The 14,348-nt window shown below is 37.1% G+C and overlaps 1 protein-coding gene across 3 annotated transcripts in view; it reads left to right on the top strand.

Annotated features, from left to right (window-relative positions):
• Nucleotides 1–14,348, top strand: part of dclk1b (doublecortin-like kinase 1b) — a 37,274-nt gene that overhangs the window by 7,136 nt on the left and 15,790 nt on the right. For all 3 annotated transcript variants that reach the window (XM_079611231.1, XM_079611230.1, XM_079611233.1), the window contains exons 4-5: nt 11,657–11,756; nt 12,498–12,614. In XM_079611231.1, the coding sequence (XP_079467357.1) occupies nt 11,657–11,756; nt 12,498–12,614 (217 nt within the window). The remainder of the gene's footprint in view (nt 1–11,656; nt 11,757–12,497; nt 12,615–14,348) is intronic.

Here is a 14,348-nt window from a genome sequence, read left to right as displayed (position 1 = left end):
TTCACCTTAAATCACATCCATGAATTTATTTACTTGGAAAGTGGTCATGTAAGTGTTCAGTTTAGTTTTGCATAATATAAAGTATATTCAATAAATAGCAAGGAAATTTGTGCAGGAAGAAGCGGAAAACCTGTAAATGAACATACAGAACTTTATATGACTACATCAAAGTAATAAAAATGGTATAATCATTATAACAACAAATATCATGTTCAGTCAGCTGCTCATTAATCTCCACTCTTTGTCGGGGTCCTAATCATACACCCTGCCTGGGTTTTATTTTGCGATAATGACCTGCACTTTTCATTTTCCCTTACAGAGCAGACTTATGTTAACACTAATCTGCCAACAATAAAGAAACTTAAGTTTCTTTCATACTTAGCACAGTGAAGTGATCCCTGGTTATAATCCACCATTCTTTTGAAGCCTTTTGTGGTGATGCCACTGGCGTCTTTACGTGAGATTATTCTTATCACGTGAGACAGCCCGAGGACAGACAGACAGGCATTTCCCCTTTAATTCCCCCGGGTGGCATGTGTCTCCTGTCGTCTGTGCCATAAATATTAGCTTAAAGGCTGAGAGGACTGTTTCATTCACGTATTAGCTTCCACACTGATGTGATTTCCACAGGCGGTCATGCTCATAAAGGGCTGAACAGCGGCTGTGTAGGATGAGAGGAATCGTTTTTCTGACTCTGGCGGGGTTGAATGAAGCGTTTGCCTACAGGATGTCCCTCCCGTGAAGAGCACTGGAGCCTTGTATTTGTCCCTGGCAGAGCTGTTTCAGTAGAATCAACATAGTGCCCTATGCAATCCCTTTTATTTTCTCCCAAATTCAGTTTTTTTCTGCTTGAATTTTTCTGGATTCCGTAAAAAAAGTTTTATGTATTCTGTATGCTGTTGTAATATTTACATTACATTTTAGTAATCAAAACATGTCTTAATTGAAATCATGAAACTTTTTTAGTTTTTGTTTTTTAGTAATTGTTTTTGAAACAATTTTAATATTTGATAAAAGTTTAACCATTTTTTAATTCCGTTAAATGTTTCATAATTTTGTGTTTTCTGGTTGATGTTTCCTGGATTCCATTTTTAAGGTTTAGTTCAATTTAAATAATCAAAAAGCAAGACTAGCCGTAAAAAAAATAAAATAAAGCTTTGAATAAAACATTTATTAACAATTGAATGCATGTATTCAAATGTAATCAAATGAAAATTTAACAATTCCTTTTACTATAATTTTTTGGGGGGCAATTTTCAAAATAATAGGTTACATTGGGGCTGAGATATAATTATTAAAAGTGGCACTTGTTTTGGATTAATTTAAAATAGATAAATATGGGCCCTCTTTTTTGTACATTAATTCATTTATACCCTCCTTGGTTATATATATTAAAATTAATTATTAGTTTTTTGCTGTTCTTAACTAACAGCAAACTTAAAAGAAACAAACTTAGCACTTCAAAGAGCCCTCCAAAAAATCGAGAACCAGTATCTATAATGAAATATATAAATACGCCGTCCACCAGCAGGATTTAACTTTAACAGCTGAACCCACTGTTGGTTTTGAACACTATCATAATCGGATCAGGTCTGTAAGCCATGTGAATGTACAGTCATTCCTGACTCCATTATAAACGTGTGTGTGTGTGTGTGTGTGTGTGTGTGTGTGTGTGTGTGTGTGTGTGTGTGTGTGTGTGTGTGTGTGTGTGTGTGTGTGTGTGTGTGTGTGTGTGTGTGTGTGTGTGTGTGTGTGTGTGTGTGTGTGTGTGTGTGTGTGTGTGTGTGTGTAACGGGGCCACATGTTACTGCAACACGCTGACTTGCATTTATGGAGCGAGCGAGTCATTACTCATTATCTGCCACTGCTGGACAGTGGACTTATGTAATGCACCTCAATAGTTCAATTCATTTTTAAAAGGTCACCTCTTGCCATCACTGCGTGAACATGAAGAGTCATTTCAGACCAAACAGTGCTGTCATTTCAAATTATAAGCATATCAATATGACTGACATATCATACATGGGCCAACATCAAGAATCGTTTTTTTAATTTTTTATTTCTTCTGTTCAAAGTTCTTGTTCACAGGGAGATTCACAGCCATTGCATTTCCTTTCCTTTTTTTTTTTTTTTTACTAAATTCTTCAAATAATCATATACATTGCACTCACAGAGCCATAGAAGAAAAATTTTTGGGTTCCTGGAAGATACTTCAGTGAACTGTTCTTAAAAAATTTTTTATTTGTGTAAAGGTTCTTCCAGGAACCCAAATTGGCTCTTCTATGGCTTTGCTGTGGAAAAAACCCTTTTGGGACCTTTATTAATAAGAGTATAGGCTACGCATCAAGCAGTTACAGTATGTTGCAAAGTGCTAGTATTGTCCTAACAACAACAAAAAAAGAAACCCTCTGTAGTCTGTAAGGAAGCACCACAAGTGCCACCTTCAGGATTGTAAACTTTTCTTACAAGATTCGAGATTCCTTATCTTCTGATTGGCTGAGAGAACACCATCATGCAACGGCGTGCAAGGTTAACTCTAATGGTGCATTCCCACCCCATAAACCCCTCAATAATAAATGAAAACTCTCCAGGATGCTATTACCCAACACAGGAAGTATTTTCTAGATTAGACATCATTTGTGAATGGCCTTTTATCAATGCACACTGCACCCCTCATAAATAAATGTAGTAACTCATTGATATTTTATAGTAACATTGGTTTTAGAGTCTCATTAGGAAAGTACACTTTTGATATGGAATAAACTTCACCACAACAGACATGTTTTTTTTAGCTTGTGTTTAAGAGACTCTGAACGGCACGGCTGAGCACAGGCTGCCTGCGTTTCCCGATGAAAGCTTCCGAGTGTTAACAGCGGGAGTGTGTCCAGATCGATGCTCTGTGGGTTTTTGCTGGGACACGTGGCGGCCTGCACTCCTGCTGCTGTGTCACTGAGTCCATGCCGAGAGCAAATCAATACTCTCCCAGCTGCACCATCTTACTGTGTTTGGCTTTGCTATTGTGTTCACTTTTTGTTGTGTGTTTTCTCGTTCAGATCTATGGCAGGGAAATGATCCGTATTGTAGCGGCTCGTTGTAGGAAATCCAATTTGTATTTGTTTTGCTTTGTGACGGATGATAATGAACAGATGTCTGCTATAGGAGAATCTGGCTGTGTTTGAACTGTGATTGCCCCTCAGTCTCCATTAAGTCTCAGTGGGAGGTGGGTTGAGTTATAGTAGCTCATACAGTGTGGTAGCTGGAGGTCAGACCTCAATGAACTGTGTACTGAAGTGGCTAAAGACTTGGCTATACAGCAGACAACACTAACATGGTGATGTTGAAGTGCAAAAATGAAAATTCTGTCATTATTTACTCACCAACATGTTGTTCCAAACCCATATGCTGCTTTTTGTATTTATCTAAAATAATCTTCACATAGATCTTTCCCATTCAACAACAATCAAATAATATGTTAAGTATTTAATAGTCAAATATCAAATTTGATTGAACAAATTGGATGTCAGTGACATCAAACGTCATTACATCAAACCTTAGCCATAGTTGATATCAAGATTATTAGTGAATAATAGTTAAAATATCTGTCTATTCATAATTTAAAGTGAATGTATGGCTTGAAAATACTTTATAAAGCACAAGTCTATTATAAGCATAGGTCTATATATCTGCTTTTTTAGTTCTTTTTGAAGATGGAAGTTTATTATGGACAGTTGTACACTTATTACATTTTTATTTATTTATTTTTGCAGTGATTGGCTTTGAATAATTATAGTTTTCCCATTATAAAGAACCATTTGTGCATTTAAAAGGTTCAATTGATGTTAAAGGATTAGTTCACTCCAGAATTGAAATGTCCTAATAATTTACTCACCGTCATGTCATCCAAGACTTTTTCTTTCTTCAGTTGAAAAGAAATTAAGGTTTTTGAGAAAAACACTCTATTTTTCGCAATATAGTGGACAATTCCTATATTGTGGGGGTGAGTAAATCAGGAAATTTAGCAGGAAACATTAATGGAAACATCAATTCCAATCAATTAACCTTACTCTTTTTTAAAGTGTATGGAAAAGAGCTGTGTGAATGAATGTTCTTCAGAATCCTCCTTTGTGTTCCACAGAACAAAATAACAGCGTATGGGTTTGGAATTACATGAGTAAATAATGACAGCATTTTTATTTTGGGTGAGTTTAAGGTTGTGCTATTATCCTTTCAATACAGCAGTGATGATAGTTTAAACTGTATTCATTCACCCAATTAATTTACACATACTTTCTTTCAACCAAAGCATAATGAAATGTAGTGTCCTCATGATAACATAATGATGGTAGATTCAATTTCATTTAATCCAGTTTTCATCTCAGCATCGAGTCTGTGCACTTCTTCAATCTGGCCTGGATTTCCCTTCCTCTTCCAATGACAGAGCCTCCCCCACACGACCTCAGAACCCAGACAGACTATTTCTAGCAAATATGCTAATGTTTTCCCTGAGAAAAATCCTTCTGCTGAAATGGGAGGCAACCCCCACACAGGTGATCTAAAACTGTGATAACAGTGTAATGGAAATTTGGACATCACAGTGCGAAACACTGTCAATTATTGAAATACATGTGCTATTTGTATTATTACCATGTCTTTGATTTATTTTTATAAAATATATAAATATATGAATATTTTTATTTATTTAAGCAATTTAGTCATTATTCATGCTTTATTTATTTATATATAATGTAATGTAAGCTATAGCTAATTATATTATGTATATAATTATTATTTACTTTTGAGTTATAGATCATGTACAGTAGCCTACTAAAGGCCACTACAAGATTTTGGGCCCAATTCTCTCCTTTGGACAATCCTAGGTAAAGTCCCAATTATCTTGATGGTTCTACTGATTATTATATCAGATTGTCGTGTGATGTGTTTTAAGTGTAATTGAATCTGTTCGGAAGAATGTCGGAGCCACACTGATTCAAATCAGTAAATATCCAACATGAATATTTACGATCAGAAGTCCTGTTGTGTGGGGGGAACCCCGGGGACAAACACGCACACACTCTGTAGATTGTCACGTGGAACGAAACGATACCCAATCAGAAAGCGAGCTGAGGAAAGACAGAATAGCAACACTACCCCCCCCCCCCCCACACACACTCACACGCACACACACACATACAAATTTTCTGTAAAAAGCATTCGAGTCAACATTTCTTTTTGCCCATCGTCCACCATCTTTGTTTACTCTCTCGTTTGACCGCAACAGATTTTGCGAGATTTCCCGTACAGTACAGACAGTACAGTATAGGGATGTTCGCCGTGACGTCACGACGCGCTCTGGTTGGCAGAAGAAAAGTAATGACCGCTTAAAGCGCAGCGCAAACACAGAAGAAAAATGGTTGTATCGTGCTTTGTGATCGGCTGTGTTAACAGGTTCGATAAGAGTAATAACCCCAAGAGCTTCTACCGCGTACCTAAACAGCCTGAATCAAGAAAGAAAGCTTTGAATTTCTGCAATTAGGCGTCTAACTTATACCCAGCGGAAAACAATGGGAGCCAGCGGACCACGATCGCGTCTGCTACCTACCTACATTTAAAACTAATTTTGTAAATAAATGTTACTAGTAGGTTCTATCGCATTGATGGGTTAATTAATGAATGAATAACGGTACAAAATACCGCGGAAGACGTGTCAAAGTGTTTGTTTACATAACTTTTTGTGCATGCTGTGACTGAGCAATGGAAGTATAATAACACTGACATACCCTTATAAATTAAGGGCAAATTATTGTATTTTCATTCAAACATTTTACTTATATGTTAACCAATGTTATATATCAGAGGTAAGATAATTTTGATTCAAAATATAGCCCATGGATAAATTACACCTGTATTTTTACTCTAGTTGTAACATATTTACCAGTTATCCTTAGTTACAACAAGTAATATTCGTAATTATTACTTAATTTATAGGCATCTAAAGATTTGTACGCCTTCATCGACTCTCTGGTAAACATAGATGGCGTGTCGATGAGATGCAGATAGATGTCGCCGAATGTCAAATCTGGCCATGTGTCCGGGCTTTTGCTCCAATTCTCACTCAGGTGATATTGATCAGGCAGAGAACATGAACCCTGGTTATATAAAAGCTTAACCTTATATCTCTTTTTTGGTTCTTCGGACAAATAATTAGCATGCTGACAAAACACAGGTAGACTGCTGCGAGTCTGCGACATGTTTTGGTTCTTTCTGCCAACCAGTTCGCGGCCACGCCCATATCGTGACGTCACATTTGACTCCGGCGAACATCCCTATTCACACAGTACAGTACAGGAACAAAACCGTTAAATCTTTTTTTTATCATCATGTTTGTGGTCTCTCACATTTTTTATATTTTAGTGAGGGCCAGCCTTAAGTCTGAGGTTTTAAGCTATGGAAAATCAGCATATACACCTTTAACAGTATCCTTGAAAATAGTGAATTATTCATGCGTGTCAGTTCAACGCTATCTCATGACCAATTCGTACGAATTTGTACGAGTGATTAAAAGGTGGCTAATTCGTACGAATTTGTACAACCTCACTCGTACGAATTTGTACGATTTGTCTAAACCCACGTGATGGGTAGGTTTAGGGGCGGGGTCAGGGGTAGGTCATTCGTATGAATTCATACGATTTTGGCAACTCGTAAAATATGTACGATTTAGCAAAAAACTTCGTATGAGTGAGGTCGTATGAATTGGTACGAATTAGCCACCTCGTAAAATTCGTACGAATTGCCGTGAGATCGGGTTGGTCAGTTCGTACCACCCAGATTTATTAAGGAGACAAATAGCCTCATGAAATATGAACAATAAGGCCGTTTTGTGGATACTGTGACCTATGGATGCACGCTTGCCATTTGGGTTTTCTGTTTTTTTGTAAAGAGAACATGCTTGTTTTGTTGGTTTTATTAGTTGGCCCTAACCTCTCAAAGGCTTTATCCACAATGCATTTCTGCATTAGATTCTCTTTAGATAAGTGTCAGTAATGGCTTTGCAGATGAGCCGCTCCTAGTAATGCATTGAGAGGAAGTCCCGGTGAAAAGCTTCCTGTCAAACAGGACATAAACCTGCAGGAGGTGCTCATTACCTCTCGCATACAGATGCTAATCACAATTAAAGAACCTCAGAGAAGGTCATATCTCTGTATCGCCCTGATTTATTGATGATCCATCCTCATAGATGATGCTTGCAGTGAATCCTGACCATTATATCCTTCTGAACACTGATATATGGACTTGATGCTACCTACTAGCTTTGTTTTAGTAGGCTATAAAGTCCAGCATCCACACTGAAGTCTGAAAGGCATTTAGCTATATTTTAAGAGGTTCAGAGTCTTATCTAAATGAATGGAGTACATCGTATCTTGGCATCTTTTCACTTGAAAAGTGCTTTACTTTGTGCAGTTTTAGTCACTACTTCAGATGGCAGATATGGATTAAAAGCATAATTCATCAGATTAGTGTATGTTTTTGAGTTCCACAGCTCCTGCTTGGTACAAGCGGTTCCTGCCAACGACTGACTTAAAGCCAGAAGATTTACACTTTGCAATCAAAGCGAAATGTAGGGAGACTAGTTTTCCAGACTGGCTAATCTGATCTTTATTTATTGAATGTAATCTGATGTCATATTAGGTGAACAACATTGACTGTTTGAATGTTACTAGACTGTTCTTAATTTTTCTGACCTAAATGTGAGTGGTGTCTGCCAACAGGTTTTTTGAAGTGTGCCTCTGCCCTTTATTTAAAAGAGCCCATTTACTATGATATTTTGGTGCTGAGATATGGCAGGTGCCCACAGTAGCCTCAGAGATGAGTTGAAATGCTGACCTCTTAGACAGAGGAAGAGCAAGTATTGCTTATAAGATTTAGTTCTGTAGTCCTTGTTTCGTGGCATCTGCAAAATGAAGTGCTTGTGCCATCTTGTGGTGATCAGGAGAAATGATCACTGGAATGCAAATGGCATGTTTAAAGTTATTATTTGATTTTCTGTGCAGTTTAAATTAGTCAATGGAAGTTTTTGGTTTTGTCTTGTAAATATCAAACATTTGGTAATTAATATCAGCAACATGTATTGTCATATCGCCCAGTCCTTGCTCAATTTTAACCACAGACCTACATTTTTATCCACTTGATATTTGCTCTTCTCCAATGCATAAATGAGTCTAAATAACATGATTTGTGCATTTATTATCAGATTGTGTTTTCATGTCCACTACACTGGAGATCAGGACTGATGAAACACAGAAATCAATACAATACAATACAATAGAAAGCAATACAATAAGAATGTAGGAAAAGGTAAGATGATAGGAGAAGTCTAAAAAAAACTTTGAAAAATCGTTTTGATAGTTGCAGTGGGTGAATCTGAGTATGTGTATATTTGTCTGTGGGTGTTTGTTGGTGCATTTGTGTGTACGTTTATATGATTATGTGCATATAGCATCAGGCGTGTGTGTGTGTGTGTGTGTGTGTGTGTGTGTGTGTGTGTGTGTGTGTGTGTGTGTGTGTGTGTGTTACTTTGTATTCACTCATTTCACATTCACTGTTGCTCATTTTCACTAAAACTAATGAAAAACTGAATGACAGTTTATGGTCACAAGATTTAAGACATAAAATCATATGAATAATTAATTGTATTAAAACCTAATGTCCATTGCAATGTACATTAAACTTAAAAATAAAATATTGTGTTCTACAGCTCAGAAAGATCTTCAAATTAACTTAAAACATTATTAATTAAAACTTTTAAAAGTATAATAGGTGCATGTTAATGATGCTACCATGAACACAAATCTACATAAAAGGTAAAAAGGAGCTCTTTCACTTCCTGTCTAGTTGGTTAGTCATGCGTATTTTACCCCATGCCTGAATTTCAATCAGATTAAGTTATGGGTCATACTTTCATTGTTATTGGTTGATCAGGGACCAATCAGTGACCAGGCAGGACTCATATTATAAACACATAAAATCATATTGTTTAAAAACCATGTGATGTCCATTGCACTGGTTGAAGGGGTTAAAGCATTAAGGCATTATAGACATATGACTTTCTGCAATGCCTTTCGCCTTGCTCCGCTCTGTGAGCCTCCGTTGACTGTACGCGCACCTCCCCAAATAGATGAGGCGTTTATACTCACTGCAGAGCCAAATGACATCCAGCTCCCCCTCTCTGGACACCATGGGTTGAGCTTGACCTATTCCGGCGGCTCCACCTCTGTGGATCTAATGGGTGGAGGGATAGGGATATTATGGGTAGGGTTGGGGTGTAGTTGGACCTTCTAGCTCCACCCATTATGCCCAAATTACATCCAGAGAGGGGGAGCTGGACTTCATGCTCTACCATGGCTCTGCAGTGAGCAGCCTGTCTTTATACTTGACATGCTCGTCGTTGTAATATTCTTTGAAACGACAGTGGGCAACTCTGAGGTATTCTCGTCTAAACCTTTAAGAAGCAGTGATGAGAAGTAAGGCATGCGTGTAACGATGTTTGTTTTTATTACACTTCACCAAACCCACACAAAGAATCAAGGAATCGTGTAAAACCCAGTACAGAGATTATTGTGACATTAGAACAAAATATAAGGATTTAAGAACATATATAAATATAAAACTAAATTAAAGGTAGGGTAGGCAATTTCCCCCTCCCTTCAGAGCGTCTCCAAAGCCATGCCTTCTCCAAAAGACATGAACACACACACTGTATGCAATGTGTTACAAGAGATGGCGTTAAACAACCTCATGTCTCTTGAGCTCTTACTTGTACCACCTGACTGCTGCAGATTCATTTCGGCGTTGATCGTGTGGCCATTTAAACGCAAAAATCAAGTCTAAGGATGTGAACAGCTCCGGGTAAAACGTCATGGGTTGTCATCTCTTAATTACGGTAATTACGACATGGCATGAACGCAGCATAAACTCATTGTTTTGGTTCAGGAGGAACTAAAAGGCATCTGCTGTTTGTTTGTGTTTCTCAGTGACTGTCTGTCTACAACTCTGCATAGCCTTACAGTTCTAATAAACATTTTCATTTAATCTTCATGAATTTGTTTTTTTTTTATTAAACATGGAGCTTTATTTTCATTAAAAAGTCTTATTGTACCTAAGTTCATTTTGTAAATGTAATTAATGTAGACAAGCGCAGACTTGGTTCCGGTGTTCTAAAATATTTGGTGTCTGAGATGGTCAGTGACACTGGGTGGAGCTCACATGAATATTCATGAGTTTCCTGTTTTGTGTTAAATTGACTGAAAATATTAGCGCACACTCCTCGGCTTACAGAAAGGTAATACACCTACATTTAAGCATTAAAGGAAATTCAACTTTTATTCTTTCTTTCTAACTATCATTTATGCACAACATTGCTCTTTTTATTCTATTCACAAATGCAAAATACCCCCATGAGTAACTTTTAGCTTTGACATTTACAGTAGGCTAAATGTGCAAAAGATTATGTTGAACTAACCCTCTGCTGTGCACAAAAGATCACATATACATTAGTAGTAGGCTCATTACCCGCCTTATGTGGTTTTCATCAGCGATGCCATTTATACTGCTGTAATATCACTGAATATCGGATCATTCACTCTTTTTGAGCTCAGCGTGTGCATTAGGTCACTTTTTTGCCACCTGACTGAGTCATTACTCTCCTCTTGGTGATGATGTCACTGTTGCTACAGCAACATGTTCTCAATGGTATGTGTAAATGATACATAAAAGTGAGATGCTAAACTGCCTTCTCATTCATGCAGCTGTATGAATCACTGACCTTTACAATATAAGGATGTCAAACACGGTTTGAGACACTGATCAAATTGACCCTCACATTCTGAGCCTTGAATTATTGACTTAATATGAATGCATTATTTTATTTAGCCTATTTTAGCCAATTCATTTATTTAGCTTCATATTTATGCAATGCATTTTATATTTACCGGTAATTTGAAAACACATCTATTTACATGCTGCATATTTTCAATTATTGCATATTTTCAATTATTATAATGCATTTTATTTTGGGAATTGCTTAAGTTGAATATATGTATAATGATATCAAAAAAGAAAATATGCACTACCATTCAAAAGTTTTTTTTTCTTTTTTAAAGAAAATAAGTTAATGCTTTTATTCAGCAAAAACACATTACATTGATCAACAGTGGCAGTAAAGACTTTTATATTGTTAAAAAATCTATTAAAAAATGTATTGCGGTTTCCATTAAAGTATTAAGCATCACAACTATTTTCAACATTGATAATAATGATAAATGTTTCTTGAGCAGCAAATCACCCTATTAGAATGATTTCTGAAGGATCATGTGACACTGAAGACTGGAGTAATGATGCTGAAAATACAGCTTTGCCATCACAGGAATGAATTACATTTTAAAATATATTAAAACAGTTATTTTAAATTGTAATAATATTGCACAATATTACTGTTTTTACTGTATTTTTTATCAAATAAATGCAGCCTTGGTGAACAAAAGAGATTTTTAAAAACGTGTTTAAAAAATCTTACCGACCCCACAAACTTGTGAACAGAAATGTTCTTTCAAATGCATTGATGTTTAGGTGAATAATAAGTCTACCTGTGGTGTGTTCATAGATATCATGTCTTCAGGACTTCTTTGGTGAGGATGATATATTTATTGCCTGCGGCCCAGAGAAGTTCCGCTACCAGGATGACTTCTTGTTGGATGAGAGTGGTAAGTTAATGGATAATGTTTCCCTCCCTTTTTAAACGTGACTGTTTTCCTAAGACCAACAACAACTATACCGCTTACCTCAGCTACATGGACTTCTGTGATTGTCAATATAAGAAAGTTGCTTCAAATTCTGTTTTAGTGCTTAGCAATTAGGTTTCAATTTAAATAAGCTGTTTTGACTAATGCACATATTTTCCAACATTGTAATATTTAAGAGTAGAAGTTATAACATTATATAATAAGCTCATCAGCTGGGGTGTGTTACTTAATTAGCTGTAGCATTTGTTTCCCGCTGTCAGTATCAGTATTGTTATTTGCATATATTTTAAAGCTTTACTAATAAAATCACACTTCTTGTAAAGAATAATACATATTCAGGTAGGCATCTTATTTACTGACTTTTGTAATTATTATTATGACACTAGTTACTATCAAGTTTTATTAAAAACTGTTAAAACTAAACGAATTGACATTGTCAATACAGAAACGGGCATCAGACTATGAGCTATTTTCATATCCTATTGATAGACATATTGATCTGGTCTGAGAGCAACTCCTCTGATCAGACCTCCAGGATGTCAGGCCGTCATGCTTGAGCCCGACAGAGGTTACGGTAGATTGATCGGCGGTGACATCAGGTCGTCCACACAGATGAGACTCTCTTCGGTGTGTGTTACAGAGACAGGAGGATGTGAGAATGGAGTGATTTCAGATGTGTTTCTCTTTTGCTACCTTTCTCAGAGTGCAGGGTGATGAAATCGCAGTCCTATGGCCGTATTTCTCCCATGCAGGGCCGCTGCTCTCCCCGCAGTGGTGGACACTCGAGAAGGAGCAAGTCCCCTGGTTCCAGCTGCTCAGGTACATGTCTTTAGATCAGACTGTTGTTTAATAGTCCCATCATGCCTATAAATGTGTCTGATGAGCATTCCTGTAGCTGTAAACTGTAGGTTGTGTGTAGTAGGCTGACACTCATGTGTGCAAGAGTGACTCATGAAATCTAAACTGGGTGCTTGTCAGTTTATTCATTGCAGTCTCAGAATTCAACGTTGTAAATTTAAAACATGGATGAGTGTAGTTTATAGCCTTAATTATCTCCAAATCACTCACAGCATTCTCAGAAGATGTGCTTGAGGAGTAATGTCCCAAATTAGGCAACTAATTCGGCTGACACTCGTCATTTACTCATAGTCTCTCCATATGTAATGAGCTTTTGTGTCAATTAACAGTTTCATTTAATGGGATGTTTTAGTATTCAAGTCACAGTGATTTCTGATTGGGTGGAGCTCTTCATAGAGTTTTGGTTATGTAAAAAAAACTAACTTTTACATCAGTGAATGATTAGAATTATATTACATCCTTCACAGCCTTATGGAGGCTTAGAACACTGAACCAATTTGAACTCACCAACCCAGCATATAACTGGTTTAATTTGCTCTGCTCAAGCAGACTCCAAAAACACTAACAGCCAGAATAGAATATAAAAAAGATTCTAATCTATTATATTCTATTCAATTCTATTATGTTCTGTTCTATTCTGTTCACTTCTATTCTATTCTATTCTGTCTGCATTTTGTTTTGATGTAGTCTGATTGTCTGATTTGCTAGAGCTCTTCATAGAGGTTTGGTAATGTCCAAAAAATTATTATAAAATAATTTCATTTGCTCTGCTCAAGCAAACTCCAAAACCAGCCAGAACATTTCTAGAATAGAAGAAAAGATGCTGTTCTATTTTTGTTTTTGTTTTATTCTGTGTTCTATTCTATTCAGTTTTTTTGTTCTGTTCTATTATGTGTTTTTTTTGTTATTATGTTTCTATTCTATTCTATTCTGTTCTCATTGGAGTTTAAATCGTTTATCTGTTGGCTAGTTGATCTCCCACTCTGGATAACTGAATGTGCCCAAATTATTTTAAAACCAGCAATGCAGACCGGCTTAACTGGTTTGGTCATGCTAGGAGACAATGGGCCCTATCTTGCACCCAGAGCAAATGACTTTGTACGCGACGCATGTATCATTCTTATTTTGCACCCGACGCACAGCGGACTTTTCCCTCCACAGACGGACGTCTGTAAATTAGGGAATGAACTTGCGCTCGGGGGGCGGTTCAGCGAAAAGAGCAGGCGTGTTCCGGCCCAAACGTTCCCTGGTGCTATTTTGCAGTTTGAGAAAACAATTCCGTCACAGTCCAGGAAAAACCTAGTCTAAAGTCAGTGGCGCGTTATTCAGATGCTATTTTAAGGGCGCATGCTTGGCCATAATGTAGCGTGTGCACAACGCAACGCGCATACACTTTGCTTCTCTCATTTACACAGACGCAGCAGTTCCCATTTTTGCAAACATATATTATATGGAAAAATATTACCACACAAAGGAAATCATTGTGGTGTCCATGAAGATGTGAGAAGATGTGAGAAAATAAACACACCTGTTTGATCAAGCATAAGGACATCTGACAAAGTGGGTTGTCCATCAAGAACCAGGAAAAACTATTCTGAAGACTGCGAAATCCCCTTTACCATCATGAAAGTTGTGTGCGCCTGGCAAACCCACCATAATAATAGCAATCAGCCATGGAACAAGCGCATCTGCTCT

Source organism: Phoxinus phoxinus (genome assembly GCF_949152265.1).
Source record: "Phoxinus phoxinus genome assembly, chromosome: 4".
Lineage (NCBI taxonomy): Eukaryota > Metazoa > Chordata > Actinopteri > Cypriniformes > Leuciscidae > Phoxinus > Phoxinus phoxinus.
Note: the sequence above shows the minus strand (reverse complement) of the source record. Positions and strands in the feature narration are given on the sequence as shown.